This window comes from Ipomoea nil, unplaced genomic scaffold (assembly GCF_001879475.1).
Source record: "Ipomoea nil cultivar Tokyo-kokei standard unplaced genomic scaffold, Asagao_1.1 scaffold0813, whole genome shotgun sequence".
In the NCBI taxonomy this organism is placed as follows: Eukaryota; Viridiplantae; Streptophyta; class Magnoliopsida; order Solanales; family Convolvulaceae; genus Ipomoea; species Ipomoea nil.
This window is the reverse complement of record NW_017617241.1, coordinates 1182480-1196508: the sequence shown is the minus strand read 5'-3', so window position 1 is coordinate 1196508 and position 14029 is coordinate 1182480. Positions and strand designations below refer to the sequence as shown.

Genomic DNA, 14029 nt, shown 5'->3' with positions numbered 1-14029 from the left:
TTGCCCATAGAAACAAGTCATCCGCCACTGATTCCCGTTCTGAGCCCTTACCTCCACATCCACAAAATGTTTAGAATATCCCAACAACGATGCTGAGTTATTCTTCCTCCAAAGTAATGCCATACCACCACTCCTCCCGTCATTGTCTACATAGAACAAACCCTCATAACCGATCGTGACACGGAGCCTTTTTGCATGTATCCGTGCCACCATAGTCTCCATCAAAAATACAAATTCAGGCTTCTTCCGGGACACAATGTCCACTATCTGTCGAACTGTTCGTGTATTGCCCAAACCACGACAGTTCCAGCTCAGCGTACTCATGAGGACGGGCGGGGCTGAGATACAGCTCCCGCCATACACAAGTTTTTTGAAACATCGTTCATTGTCACATCCTCACCCTCCCTCCCCTCACACCCCTGCTGTCCCTCCCTGCGGCGTTTCCCGGTTGCCACCACCTCCCCTCCATCCGATACCCCAATTCCCGAAACCCCCTCCTCACCCTCACCTTCCGCCAACGTTCCCCGAACACCCTCCCCACCCGCCGGCCGATTCTCCGGCATCAGTAACGGTCTCCCCCCTACTGGAATAAGCCAGCTCCCACCCACCCCTCTCGCAGCACCCCTTCCACCCCCCGCCCTCAACTCCACTCCATACCGAAACTCACTCTCGGGAACCCGACTTTCCCTTGCTTTCAAACAAAAGGTGTGAACATGCCCCATTAGCCCACAGAAGAAACAGAACTTGTGAAGTCGTTCATACTTAAAGGACACCCAACACGTAGTCCTATCCCTCTTAACCAGCTTCATACCCCTCCTCAATGGCTTGCCAACCGCAATTGAGACCCGAATGCGATAAAAAGTTAACCAGGGAGCCCCAACAAACCTATCATCATGTTTCACGAAAGTACCAATGAACTTACCTGCCTGCTCAAGAACACTTTGCGATGTGTAGCCCATTGGTAATCCATGCAGCTGAACCCACATGTCTACCGTATCCAGAGGGACATCACACGGATTCATCCCCCCCTGAACCTCACGGCAAACCAGCGTATTGTTTTCAAAAGCCCATGGTCCCCCTTCCAAGACATACGCAACATCCGTGTCGTGAAAGAACACAAACAAAAATAGCCCCGGTTGGACTTCCGTTATCTGAACCCCTCTTACCGGTTGCCACACAGAAGCCATTACATTCCTCATATACTTAAGCTTGACAACTTTCGCCGTCAAGAAACGGCCTACAACCGCCCATGACGCCTCACCATCTACCGCAACCTCGCCCACCCCGTCACCCTCCGGGACGAACTCGTCCCCGTCCTCCTCTAACGCCATATCAGCCCATCTTTCCGTGAGTCTCTCCACCATCCCAGCCGACTGCCCTGCTGCTACCTGCTCGTCATTCCGTTCGTCCATCGATGTTGAAACGCCGGCGATCGCCGGGAGAGATGAGCCGAACTGCTTCGAAAAACCCTAGAAACCCTAGAGATTGAGAGAAAACCCTAGGAACCCTAGAGAGAGATTCTATTGGTTTGACTGGTTGATAATATTAGCTTATTGTATAAAGATATTTGGTAAATTAGATGTTAGCTAATCGTTGATTAGGTACAAATAACTTTCTAAACAAGCAGATAAAAAAAGTTAGGTCAAAGTACTTATGAAGTCCCTGTACTATAATGTTTTGTTCAATTTAGTCCTTGTACATTTATTCTGTTCAATTTAGTCCATCTACTTTAAAAAGTGGTAAACTAAGGATAATTGTCCACATCTCATTAGAAACATAGTTGTAATTATTTATTTTAGACATACTAATTTAATATATTAGTGGTAAAAATGATTAATTTTAAATATTTATAAAGTAATATATGAATAGGAATATAAATATCGTCAACGCCACGTAACTTAAGTTAACGTTAATATTAACACCGTTAACTATTGTCCTTAATTGCACCACTTTTAAAAGTACAAGGACTAAATTGAACAAAATAAAAGTATAAGGACTAAATTGAACAAATCGCTATAATACAGGGACCGCGTAAGTACTTTGACCAAAAAGTTATTTTTGGCTGTTTTACGAATTTTAATATTTTAAAACAATAAGCTATTACAACAAACTAACTAATTAAACACAATGACTAGGGGTGACAATTTGCCCCGACAGGGATGGGGATTGGGAGGATTTTCGGGGAATAGGGACGGAGAATCTAGGTAATTTTCCGTCAGGGACGGAGATACCCTTCTCCGCCCCACCCCGTCCCAGAATAATTATAAATAATATATATATATATATATATATATATATATATATATATATATATATATACATTAATTTTTTAAATTAAGACTTAAGTTTTTAAGATTTTGACTAAGAATTGATCGGGGACGGGGAATTCCCGTCCCCGCCTAATTCTTCGCAGAGACGGGGATGGATACTATTTCAATTTCCCGTTAGGGATGGGGACCACCTCGCCCCGTTGTCATTCTTAACATTGACTGTTTAACCAAGTCAAACAACTTATAGATTTAGTATTTTTTGTAATATTCTCTTTTATCATATTTTAACTATCCTGTTAATTTAAATTTATTTTTTTTATGTCAAGTCTGGTTAACCGAATCTCACACATAAAATGAGACGATTAGAGTAGTTAACAATTGGTAGCCTTGAATGGCGTGCACAGACTTCTCCGTAAAACAAATTAAATTATTAAAACAAAAAACACTAAAGGCAATAAAGAAGAAAGAAATATTTCAACTTTATCACTCAAAAATGTAATCACCAAGAAATACAGAACTACAGAAGGCAGAAGGAGCGTATGAAGCCTTCCAATGACTCTACGAAATGATACAAGTGGTCAGATTCCTTGTAAAATGTACAGAGATGAGTTTATCATGCTGATTTGCCCCTAAAGTGGAGAAAATTGTTACACAAGCTAAGAGTTAACCAGCCTCCTCCTACTGGTTTCATATGTTCACTGGTTAGTCTTGATTTCACTGTCTGACTGTCATCAAGTGAATGATCTCCAGCGAGCTCATCATTCAATTCTAATCAGGAAATCACACGCTTGAAAAAACGAACTCGGTGGTGATGTCAGCAATGGCTTGAACAATGAAGCATTGTGAAATTCAGCATCCCAGGCTTTTTAAAATGCTGCTGAGCTTGTCAATCACCACAGGAGGATTGGCACGCGAACCATCCAAATTTATGGCATGGTACTCCAGACCCTTCCACTGGGCAATTAGAGCAAAATGGGGGCGCCTATACTCGCTGCTAATGATCTCTAGGATTACTGTTTTAGGCATTGCAGATATGATGTGAGTCATACCTGCACCATGGGCCCCGACAATGACAGAAGCATCTTGTATTGCTCGGACCTGCTCCTTCATGGACATGTGAGCAAATAATCCGTTGATTATGTTCAGCTTGCAGTCAGAATGATCTGAGGCCCAGTTCTTGATTGACTCAAACACCTCTTGTTCATTGCTAAGCCTTGACTGTACTTTCCCACCATGACGAGGATGGGCAAAGTAATCTTCACGTCGAACAAAGAGAACATTGTGACCCGAAACTGGCTTTGTGTTGCTGAGTCTATCCACTGGAAACCCAAAGGCTGCTTTTATCATCTCCCCGAATTCATGCAACCGTGCAGTTTTATGGTCATCAGGATTTTGCCACAAATCATGTGCTGCAGCTCCTTGACAGCGTATGTTTTCTGACAGTCCCTTAAAGAGGGCTGTTTCATACCCCAAAGGTGAAAGGATAGCGCGCCGGAAACAAACAGGACCACTAAAGTTTTTGGCATATCTCAGGCTTGAAAACAGTGCTTTCCATGTTTCTTCCAATTGGGTCTGAAAATTTTATTGCAAATGGAGGATAAGATAATAAGAAACCAATTGCCTAAGAAATGATAATCAATTCTAAGGTAAGATCAGTTTCTTAGGATAATCGATATAACACAACTTTTCACACATGACGCATCATAGCAACATTACAACTCAAGGACATAACATTGAAAGAGGCAGTTATCAGTCATCACATGGACACATACCTCACAGTGGCCATCCACGAAAACCAAATGAGGCCGACTTGGCAAGCCAGTCACTCTAGAAGCCACATATGCACTGTACCAATCTGTGAAAGTGTGGAAAAGGTTTGCATACTCAAAGCGTGTCACCAGAAGTGTTGGTTCCTCAATCCACTGAAACGAGTGAGACAGTTGTCAGAATGGTAAGACATCAAGACAAAGAGAAGCACCGGAATAAGAATATCACAAAAATGTCTCCAAACTGTTGTAAAGCTTCAAACAAGCAGGCAAGCAGCTAAGTTACACATGCATACTAAATACTTGACAGTATATGAAACCAAACAATATTATTATACCTAATCTGTCAAGAAGTTTACAAATTTATCATGGCTGACCTGTCATAAACCATGAGACTATGAGAGTGCTAATTAAATGAAATCCAGCACTTTATTTAATAATTAATTAATTAATCTCCTTCAACATTGAGCTATAGATGATCAAGATTGGAAACTGTAACCCACCAATTCATCATTTAGCTGGTTAACAAATAATGATGGAGCACATTGGAAAGTGTAAAAGCGTTTAATGCATCAAACAAATATGGGGGTAAATTCATAAAACAATCAGAGAAGAAAACGCCTAATTCAATGGTTAGAAATCAAAAAGAGAAACGAAACTTAAAACCTAAAGCCTAACCTCAGTGCATTGGAAGTCATCGGGGCCAACCAATTGAATTGAATCGATCAACTGACGCATAGTGTGCCTCTCAATGGCACCTTGGGGTACATAGCGATTCAAGAATTCAGCATCTATAAGTTTCTTCCCGAACTTGGATCGATCAGTCACGTGGATATCAAAGGCTCCAGCTTCGAACACCGGCATCTCCTCATCTTCTCCCCTTCCGATCACCGTCGTCAGTTTCTCCCCTCCATTAGACATCTCAATCTTATCGGGGCTCATCCTAAGTCTCCCTGCATCGCATATCGAGCTCTGCAACGTCTCGCTATAGAAACACCTGAACCAGCCTCCGGTAGCACTCCCGTCGCGGTACTTGTGATCAAGCCTGGGAGAGGGTCTAAGCAGGTCATGGCGGCTCGAGAAGCCTTTGCCGAAATAGGCTTCGCAGGATCTGGGAGCGGCATCAGGTATCTGAGCCCAGGGGAGGTAGGAGGGGAGTATCGGCCAGGGTTTGGTATGAAAGAAAAGCGAGCCAGAGTGGTTTCCCAATGTTGAAAGACGATTCTCCGAGGAATGAAAATGGGGGTTCGCCGGCGTGGAATTGTGGCGGAAGTGATCGGGGTGGGAGGAGAAATAGAGGTAGAGAGTTATTGAATTTATCGCGAAGAGAGAGAGAAGAATTCTCAGCTTTTTCTTGTTCATCATCTCTCCTCTCCCTCCCCTATCTCTCTTTCTCTCTCGCTCCGGTCGCTCGCTCGCGCTCTCTCTCTTTCCCCTCGCTGCCTCTGTGATGGAATTGGAAACTGAAGTCCGCAAATAAAGATTGAGGAAGGACATAATTGTAATCCGTAGACGAAACTTCAAACGCGCATCACACCGATTCAGCCTGATCATTAGACGGTTAGACCAGACCACCTTCGATTTAAATTTTGGAACAAAAATCCTCGAATTACATTCCCAAAAAATAATGTTTTTTAAGGTCACACATAAATTTAGAGATGTGTCAATGATGATCTAGTGATATGAAATGACTTTCTTAAATAGAAAGTCATGACTCATGAATTTAAGTCTCAATAGGAGCAGTGGTCTTCAATAGATTAAAAAAGTAATTATGATCAGATACTACATTGTAACAGAAGCATTAAAAAAAAATTAATGTACAAACAAAGAAAAATCCAGTCACATAAGGTGTGTACTGAGTGAACTTTTTTTTTTTTTGATTTGTGCACAGAGTAAACTTGGTTATTCTATAATACAACAACATGACAATGCAAACAATTGCAACCAGAATCCGCCCTCATGGTTTACCATCTAAAATAAATAAATAAATTATCCAAAACCGAAGCGTTTTAGCATCTAAAGCAACACCCCAACCAAGTTTAAGATGAAAAGAAAATGTCATGAATAGAATGAACATGGACATTGACATAAACAATGAGAAATCACAAATTAAAGTTATCTCTGAGGTGCACTCTGAACTAGCCCGACTCAGTGTTTGGATTCAGAATCCGTCTTTGAACATAAGTGAATAGAGTAGATGGAGATACAAATTGTACAAAATGGCGGCTACCTCAGCTCGCGTACGCTCTGAGGAAACAATCATGTTCAAGAAATCACCAAGACTGCCAGAAGAATGCACATGCTGATCATGGAAATGCTAGCGGTGATTGCAGATTGCCCACTAGGAGGAGCATTAGGCCCTGGAGCTGATCCATTATTGTTACTAGCTGGAGCAATCTTGGCAACTGGGGGTAGAGGTGGCTCCACCACATCGCTCTCTGTCAGTACAGGATAGGGAGCCTCCGCTGGTGGTAAATACTGAGGACTCATGAGTTGAAGAAGACTGCCAGGTCCAACTGGGAGCATGTATGGAGGTATCTCCTTGTACCCAAGACAACGGTTGCCTGTGAAATACCAATAGGTTGTCTACTGTCAGTGCCAAATTAGAAACCAAAATAGTTTAGAAAGCTCAACAAAAATGTTGTCTGATTAACAATTGTGCATTTTTTTTATTCTTTTCAAACAATTGTGCAAATTGAGTGTCATAGTCCAAAGGTAATTTACTTACGCCTGTATCTATTAGCTGTGGCCGGGAAGCCTGTTATAACACCATCAAAAGGATTTGCACTGGCACCAAAAACATAGCTATTTAACTCCACATATGGATCTGAGAAGAAGTCCCATGCTTGAGATACAAACTCGTTGCTGAAGAGTTGCACGTATACTTTAACCTTGGAAGCTTGCAGCTTTGCTACAACATTTGTTACCCCAACGAGGAATGAATCATCAGTTGGAAACACGGAAGATTTGCCTATGATTACAGAACTTGCAAACTTCTTGATCTCCAGAATAGTTGAGTTCTGAATATCACTGATTTCCTCCTTAATCCCATAAACACGTTCATACTTGCTATTTGTAAATTTCATCAGAACTGAGCTGTCATTTGAGTGAATCATAACTTTCTTGGTTTTCAGATCAGCTTTGTTGAGAGCAAGTAGAACAGCATCAGTCACACCTAGTCCCTTCTTTTCTGCCAGGTATGCCGCATTCTGTATGGAGCACAGATGAAGAGTGTCAAATAAGTGAACACAAAGGTTAAAGACTCGGCACATTTTTTAGCATCGTCTATGAACCGATTTTCCCTCCAGCAAGTCAAGGCAACCAAGACAACTTTAATAGGATCATGCACACAATTTACTAATGAAATGTCTGATTTGTTACTAAATGTTGCTATTACTTTTCATTTCCCCTTCACTGTACATGGTTAAAGTAATCAACAGCTATAGGAGTAGCTGAAGTGATAATATTATATACTTATGCCTCTCTTTGTTGAATATTAAAATATACTCCATTTTTTTCATTTCCATCCATACAGATGCTAGAGCAAATATATTCTCAACTTGTGAATAAGCAGGCTCTTTGATACGGAGTATATATATCTCATTTTCTTGATGCAATAATCTCACTTACAATGATAGATGTCAGGAGCCAAAACACAGAGAGAGAGAGAGAGAGAGAGAGAGAGAGGGGAAAAAAAAAGAGGTGAAACTAGATGAACTCACCTCTACGGTAATGAGAACACCAGAAACAGATGTAGCATTTGCAGCAAATGTCAAAAAATCATCAAGCGTCATAAATTTCCCCTCATTTTTTGCTACTGGATTCCGGAACAATCTAAATTTTGCAAATGGGTTTGATATTTGTGCTGCAAGAAATTGGAACACATGTCAACATAGTGAAAAGCAATTATTTAGAAAACAATAATGGGAAGTGAGCATAAAGAGATCAACATATCCTAGCAGCAATTAGTAATTTTAGATCTTTAGCAGATCATCGAAATAGAGAACAAATACTAAAGCAACCTTCTTGGCAAAATATGGAGGTTAGATTGAGTGGTTACTGTTAAATTCTGTTTCATTTTATTTTATTTTGTCATAGAGCACATGCAAATTAGAGAAAAGGCTTTTTAAAACATGAGAACCATTTTTCAAAGAGAACAGAATACAAGTCAATTTCCTAGACAGCCTGGCTTGGATAATTAGGTAGTAAATATCTCCAAAGAGACAACTTTACCTGCTTGAAAGCATACAACTTGGAACTTGTAGATTATAAAAGCCATGTGTACAGAATTTGCTAGCAAGAAAGAAAAGGCAACCTAAAGGCATTTTTATAATAAATATTTGAGTTGAGCAAATTGATTGAGAGTTAAGTTACTCGAAAAGGATATGCATTTAGTTTTAGACATTTGAGTTGATCCAACATTGCAAAACTGTCTGAACTTACATTTTAGGCTCTCAATTTGTCCCAAAGCAACTTGATAGGTAGTCAAGTTACTCGGAAAGGATAGCATGTAGTTTGAATACTAAAGTAAAACTTTCTGAACTTACCTTGTAGGCTCTGGATATCTTTCCAATTGAGGTCAAAACTATGTATTGCATTTTGTGTTTTGAGCTCTGGAATGCTAACAGCAAGGTTGCTGAATTGTTGAGCAGCTGTAGTCCCATCTATCATATTTACAGAACCCATGCAGAAAGGTATTCCATCCTTTGTCATTTGGACAGTACAGTCAATAATATCTACGCCATCAGAAACTGCTTTCGAATATGCCTTGTCAGTACAACCAGGATAGTCCCCACTTGCTCCATCAAATGAGATAACCAGAAACTCAGGCACTACATAGTAAAAGGAAAAAGTGAGAAAAATTCACAAGTCGCTATTTGTAAGAGGTTTACCTAATTACCTTTAAGTAAAATTAACAATCGTTATTATTATCTTTGGGTAACATGGAAGGGTCATTCAACATTTCAAATATTCTCATGCTTCACCAAGTTTACCTTTAAGTAAAATGCTAGCAGCAATTTATACTGAAGAAAAATGTTGTTTTATAGGGTTATCTATTATTTAATTCATTTTAAGGACTAAAAAATAGATATGTTCAATTATGCTGACATTGAGCTGGCAAATATTTGCATGCGGCCCAGGTGTACACGAGTACATGCACCCTATCAGCAATGGTCAAATCACAACTGCACTAATGTTCATATGTTCATTTGTTAATATATTAAAATCCAAGTGATAAAACCATCTAAATATTAATTAATACATTACCATCTGAACACATATCACATGAACATCAACATATGTTAATGGGGAGCATCTATGCGTACCACGGTGCTACTGTATTCAGCTGATTTATACTATCAATATCACTCAAGCACTGAAAGTTATAATAGTTGAGCTCGAACTAAACATATTTCAACTCAACCATGGAAACAATTCGTCAACTACAGCATAACTGGTAAGAGACCCTTTACAAAAATAAAGCAAGTGATAATATACATACCTTGATTTTTTTGACCCTTCCGCATATGAGAATAGCAGTCTGCAAAACAATAACAATGTTTTAGCAAGGAGGTAATTTATCTAAATAAGGGTAGAGTCTCCAAACCGTCAACTGAGGATATTGATACATGTCAAATTGAATACAGTACACAACATGGACAAAGCATTTTAACTTGAGTTGAATCAATACCAATAAAGTCATATGAGAACTGGTAATGCATATTAGAGGAAACGACCGAAATTGATGAGAACACAATAGTACACGCGAAAAAAGATACTCCGTAAAAGATTTCTTCAAGATTTAATAGGTTATCTACATAGCATATGCATTTTCACAATTGAAACTGGTTACCATCATATTATTGCCACTATTTGTTCTAATTGCACCTCCTTTAGCCCACAGAGCACATCCAATGATAATTATTAGAATACCTAGTCAAATCAGCATAAAACAAGTTTTTGGAGACTTCCCTTTGCTAGCTAAGTAGTTTATTGGTGGCTCTTTCAAAGGCATTTTATATAGCCCAGAATCTAGCCTTGCAATTCCACATTTTTCTAGTTCCCATCAAAACATTTAACCACAAATTCATTTGTAGCCATGAGAGAATAAAATAACATACAGTGCTAGTAGCACCTTTGCTTCCAAGAGATCAAATTAGTTGATATCTTACCTATGGCCCCTGATGGTGTTATTGGGAAGTCAGAGAGCACACCATCCACAGAATAGTTCCCATTGTCAATGAAGGAAAGGTACTCTGCTACAGGATCATAACTGTAATCGAAGGCAAAAGGAACATCACTGGCAAAGTCTGAGGCATAAACTTCTAGGCCCACTTTATGAGCATCCAGTACAAGAGATGTAGTAGGCTGTAGATAGGAGGAAGACTTGTCCACTGGCCAGATATAACTTTTAGGTACGAGGATCCCTGAGGCAAAGGTTTTAATAGAAGCAAGATTCTGTAACAGAGATCCATATGTTTGGTTGGTTGAAGGTTCAGTTTCATCATTTCCAAGAAATCGGAAAACTAGTTTTGTCACTCTTGGATTGATTCGTGATGCAATACTTTTCAAGAAGTTCACTTCAGGTGATGAAATGTAGTTAATAACAACCCTTCTAGATACACTAAGAACAAAGGTTCTCATACTCAGATTGTGTTGGCTATAGAAGGAATCATGCTGCAAAATTAGTCAAACAAGAAGAGTTCAGCAAAGGCCAACAGAACAAGGATAGCATACCTCAAGAATAAATACCATTATTTCCAATTTATTTCATACAATTTGCACTTTGGGTAAACCCAAAGTTGTTAAGACGCCATGACCAAAATCCCAAGTATTTTTCAGTAAAAGGGGATTTCTTAAATCGAAGTAAAATAAAACTTAGTAATTCTGTATATAAAACACCTCCGGTTCTAAAAAGTTAAGATACAAAAATGGAATTAGATAAATCAGTGAAGAAATATTGAGCAAGTTGGGATTGAATAATTACCTGAACATTCAACCATAACCCTGGAGGTTGGACTTTATTAAACACATCTTCGACAGTAAGAATCTGCTGCGGGGTGCCATCAAATCTACTTGATCGAGAATAAACTCCTTGTTGCACTGTTCAAGGAAACAAATATAATCAGCATAATTACAGTCTCCAAGTATCAAAATACAAAAGATATGTAGCTTCTCTGACACTGAATCCTGAAAAGTAAACTCTCTTAGCATAAAAAAAAAAAAAAAAAAGAAGGATGAGAGAACCAAACTATAACTGGTTCATATGAAATATTTGCAACTACCATACATGTTAAGTCACTTTCCAAAGGTTCTGATTCTATAGATGGGAGATAAACCCAAAAGATTACATGTCATTACAAATTGATAATTGCTGAACTTAACCCACATAATTGCACACCAAAGCAATACCAAACCCCAAGCTCCAGCCCATCCCAACCAATTTTGATGCCAAACAATAGTCACCCCTAAATTCAATGAGCAAGCATTCATATGCATGTATGAGTAACAATATCAAACATCTGACCTCGCCCCAATTTGATGCCAAAAAATAGCCAGTACTAAATTTAAAGAATGCTAATAGACCAAAACTCACAATTGACAAGCGTCAGCTGCTTGAAATTAAAATCTATGGGAAACCATGCCGTCGTTGGAACCCCATTCACAAGGTAGGTACTCTGCTTATCTTTGAAGAGTGTAGCAACGTTGGAGGCATTATCAAGCTTGATATCTGGAAAGCAGATTCCAACTCCATCTTTTGTTAGTTGTACATCACACCACATAATCACATTAGTTAAGCTAGTCAACCCAGCGAAACTGTATGCATTAAAGCTGGAGTCGGGGAATAACCCTGAAAATCCACCACGAGCAATGACTAAGGGTGCATCTCCTGTAAAGCGAAACCAAAAAAAAAAAAAAAATTAATATAGAAATTCAGTTTTCTGACATTAAAGAAGAAAAGAACATGTAGCATTGGTACATTTACAGAATGAAGAATCTTCACCAATTTTTTTATTTCCCTTTTCTACAGAAGTGCAGATACTTTTTTTGGGAAGGTACACCGTACATCTACAGCAACATTTCTAAAGATGCTAACAATCAAGAATGATTGCTTATTAATAGGAAAATGGATAATTAAACATGCACATATACTTTCTGGAAGCAACACTTAATTGTAACCAATGCTATGTTCCTATAGGATTTTTCAGCCTTATTCAAGTGGGCTACACAAACATGACAAAAGAGTTATCCCTTTTGAAAATCTAATTAATGCAGGCATATACTGCACAATTCAATTTCAATTGAAAACAAATGTCAAGGCAGTAAATCAACCAATAGGCTATGATGAATAAATAACGTTCCATATGTCATTGTTAAACTTATTCATAACAACTGCAGTCCTCCTTATTGCTCAACAACAAATTTTGGAAATAAATTAAAGGAAGCGCTTGATTTATCTTCAACATTTCATATCACTTCTGTAGTTCTGTCTTAAAAGGCATACTCACTAATAACTCATATTACCGTCTAACTAACTCACTTAAAGTAAAATTATATAACTAAGCAACCTATTAAAAGCATCTTAAACAAATTTTTGCACATTCTCTTCTTAATCGCGAAACAGTAAAAAATTACGCAAGGGCGAAATTTTTTTAACTGCGTTTACCAGTAGCATAATTTATTAGTTTTCATAAAAATAAAAGGAAAACACGAAATCAAAATGGAACTGGAAGTTTTCAGCTCGGTATGAAGCTGAGGAACGTCATATACGAAGCCAGGAGGATCAGAGAGAGAAGTTACCGCTAAGCGTTTGCCATTTCGAGGTACTGTTAGTAGATCCTTGAGCAGCGACCAATGTCACGGCGGAGCAGAGAAGCAAGAGGTTGAAGATCGAGCGGAGCTTCCACATTGCCAGGGAGCTCAGCCGAAGAACTACTACGGCAAGACTCAAAAACTCTCCGGCAACAGCTTTCTTCGGGTCTCCTAGCTAAATGCAGCAGTAGATTTGGTCAATTTCAACTGGAAGGACAACCAAAACCAGACGCGTAGATGACTGCACAGTAGAGAGAGAGAGCGATAGAGAGAGAGAGAGAGAGAGAGATATTGCTCTATTGGCAGATGGACAGAAATAGAGAGAAGCATTAAGCTTAAGCTTTCAGGCTGGCAGATTATTTTTCATTTTTATTTAGTACTCTGGTACTATTGTTGAATTGGTAAATATTATAATTATTAATTATTTAATGCGAGCCGGTTGTTTCATTGCGCGTTCCAGAACTCAGTGATTTCAATCTGGCTACGGCTATGAGCCAGCCATTTCTCTTTACCGGCTTAATTCCCTTTCATAACCCAATTTCTATCAAAAATACTAATTTTGCCCTCAAAAAGTATATATTCTCAATTTTCGCTACAAAATTTGTATTGATTGTTCAAAAAAAAAAAATACATGTGTCAATATATGAAACAAATAATATATATCCTCCTCGAAAGGGAGACGTGTGGATTTGGAGTGAAATTCTCACATCATAATGTGACAACTGATAAGTTTAATTATTATCAGTACTCTATTGACTAATTCATAATATGTATCACTATGTGTAGTGATTTGGAGAAATATTTTATTTTTATTTTTAATAATATAACTTTAACATTTTCTTTGTATTACAAAGATGGGATCCTTATAATATGGTAATCTTTTTTATTGTATTAAAGGCTTCTAGTATTAAGGAAATATGTAATGTAATTTTTAAGGCTTATACTATTAAGTAAATATGTAATATTAAAGTTTTCTACTATTAAGGAAATATTTAACTTGTATTTGAAAATTTATTTAGAAATTCATGGAATTAAACAAAAGCCATTAAACGAAGTCAACAAGTGGACATGTAATACTTTGATCTCATTAATGTTGGATTATAGAGTTCAAAGTAATATATAGAGTTAATTCTATTAGATGTCATTTGTATTTGGTGTCAATTCAAATTCAGTCTCGAT

At 38.4% G+C, this 14029-nt stretch overlaps 2 protein-coding genes across 2 annotated transcripts; both read right to left on the bottom strand.

The window, feature by feature from the left end:
* Positions 1-2725: 2725 nt before the first annotated feature.
* On the bottom strand, positions 2726-5565 carry LOC109178158 (beta-(1,2)-xylosyltransferase). Its single transcript, XM_019327722.1, has 3 exons — positions 4715-5565; positions 4043-4192; positions 2726-3842 (listed from the first exon to the last, which is right to left on the bottom strand). The coding sequence occupies exons 1-3, from the start codon at positions 5531-5533 to the stop codon at positions 3120-3122; spliced, it is 1692 nt and encodes a 563-aa protein (XP_019183267.1). The 5' UTR covers positions 5534-5565; the 3' UTR covers positions 2726-3119.
* A 436-nt stretch (positions 5566-6001) lies between these two features.
* LOC109178157 (glycerophosphodiester phosphodiesterase GDPDL3-like) lies at positions 6002-13188 on the bottom strand. The gene is made up of 9 exons (XM_019327721.1): positions 12839-13188; positions 11634-11927; positions 11025-11140; positions 10210-10714; positions 9540-9578; positions 8584-8868; positions 7759-7901; positions 6765-7245; positions 6002-6600 (listed from the first exon to the last, which is right to left on the bottom strand). The coding sequence occupies exons 1-9, from the start codon at positions 12945-12947 to the stop codon at positions 6302-6304; spliced, it is 2271 nt and encodes a 756-aa protein (XP_019183266.1). The 5' UTR covers positions 12948-13188; the 3' UTR covers positions 6002-6301.
* Positions 13189-14029: the final 841 nt, after the last annotated feature.

Excerpts from the sequence above, each read along its gene's own strand:
- LOC109178158 (XM_019327722.1), bottom strand. The coding sequence starts at position 5,533 with ATGTCCTTCCTCAATCTTTATTTGCGGACTTCAGTTTCCAATTCCATC. Across the intron at positions 4,193-4,714 it reads ATGACTTCCAATGCACTGAG|TGGATTGAGGAACCAACACT; the intron begins GTTAGGCTTTAG and ends CACTCGTTTCAG. Across the intron at positions 3,843-4,042 it reads TCGTGGATGGCCACTGTGAG|ACCCAATTGGAAGAAACATG; the intron begins GTATGTGTCCAT and ends TAAAATTTTCAG.
- LOC109178157 (XM_019327721.1), bottom strand. The coding sequence starts at position 12,947 with ATGTGGAAGCTCCGCTCGATCTTCAACCTCTTGCTTCTCTGCTCCGCC. Across the intron at positions 11,928-12,838 it reads GAAATGGCAAACGCTTAGCG|GAGATGCACCCTTAGTCATT; the intron begins GTAACTTCTCTC and ends TTCGCTTTACAG. Across the intron at positions 6,601-6,764 it reads CACAGCTAATAGATACAGGC|GCAACCGTTGTCTTGGGTAC; the intron begins GTAAGTAAATTA and ends GGTATTTCACAG.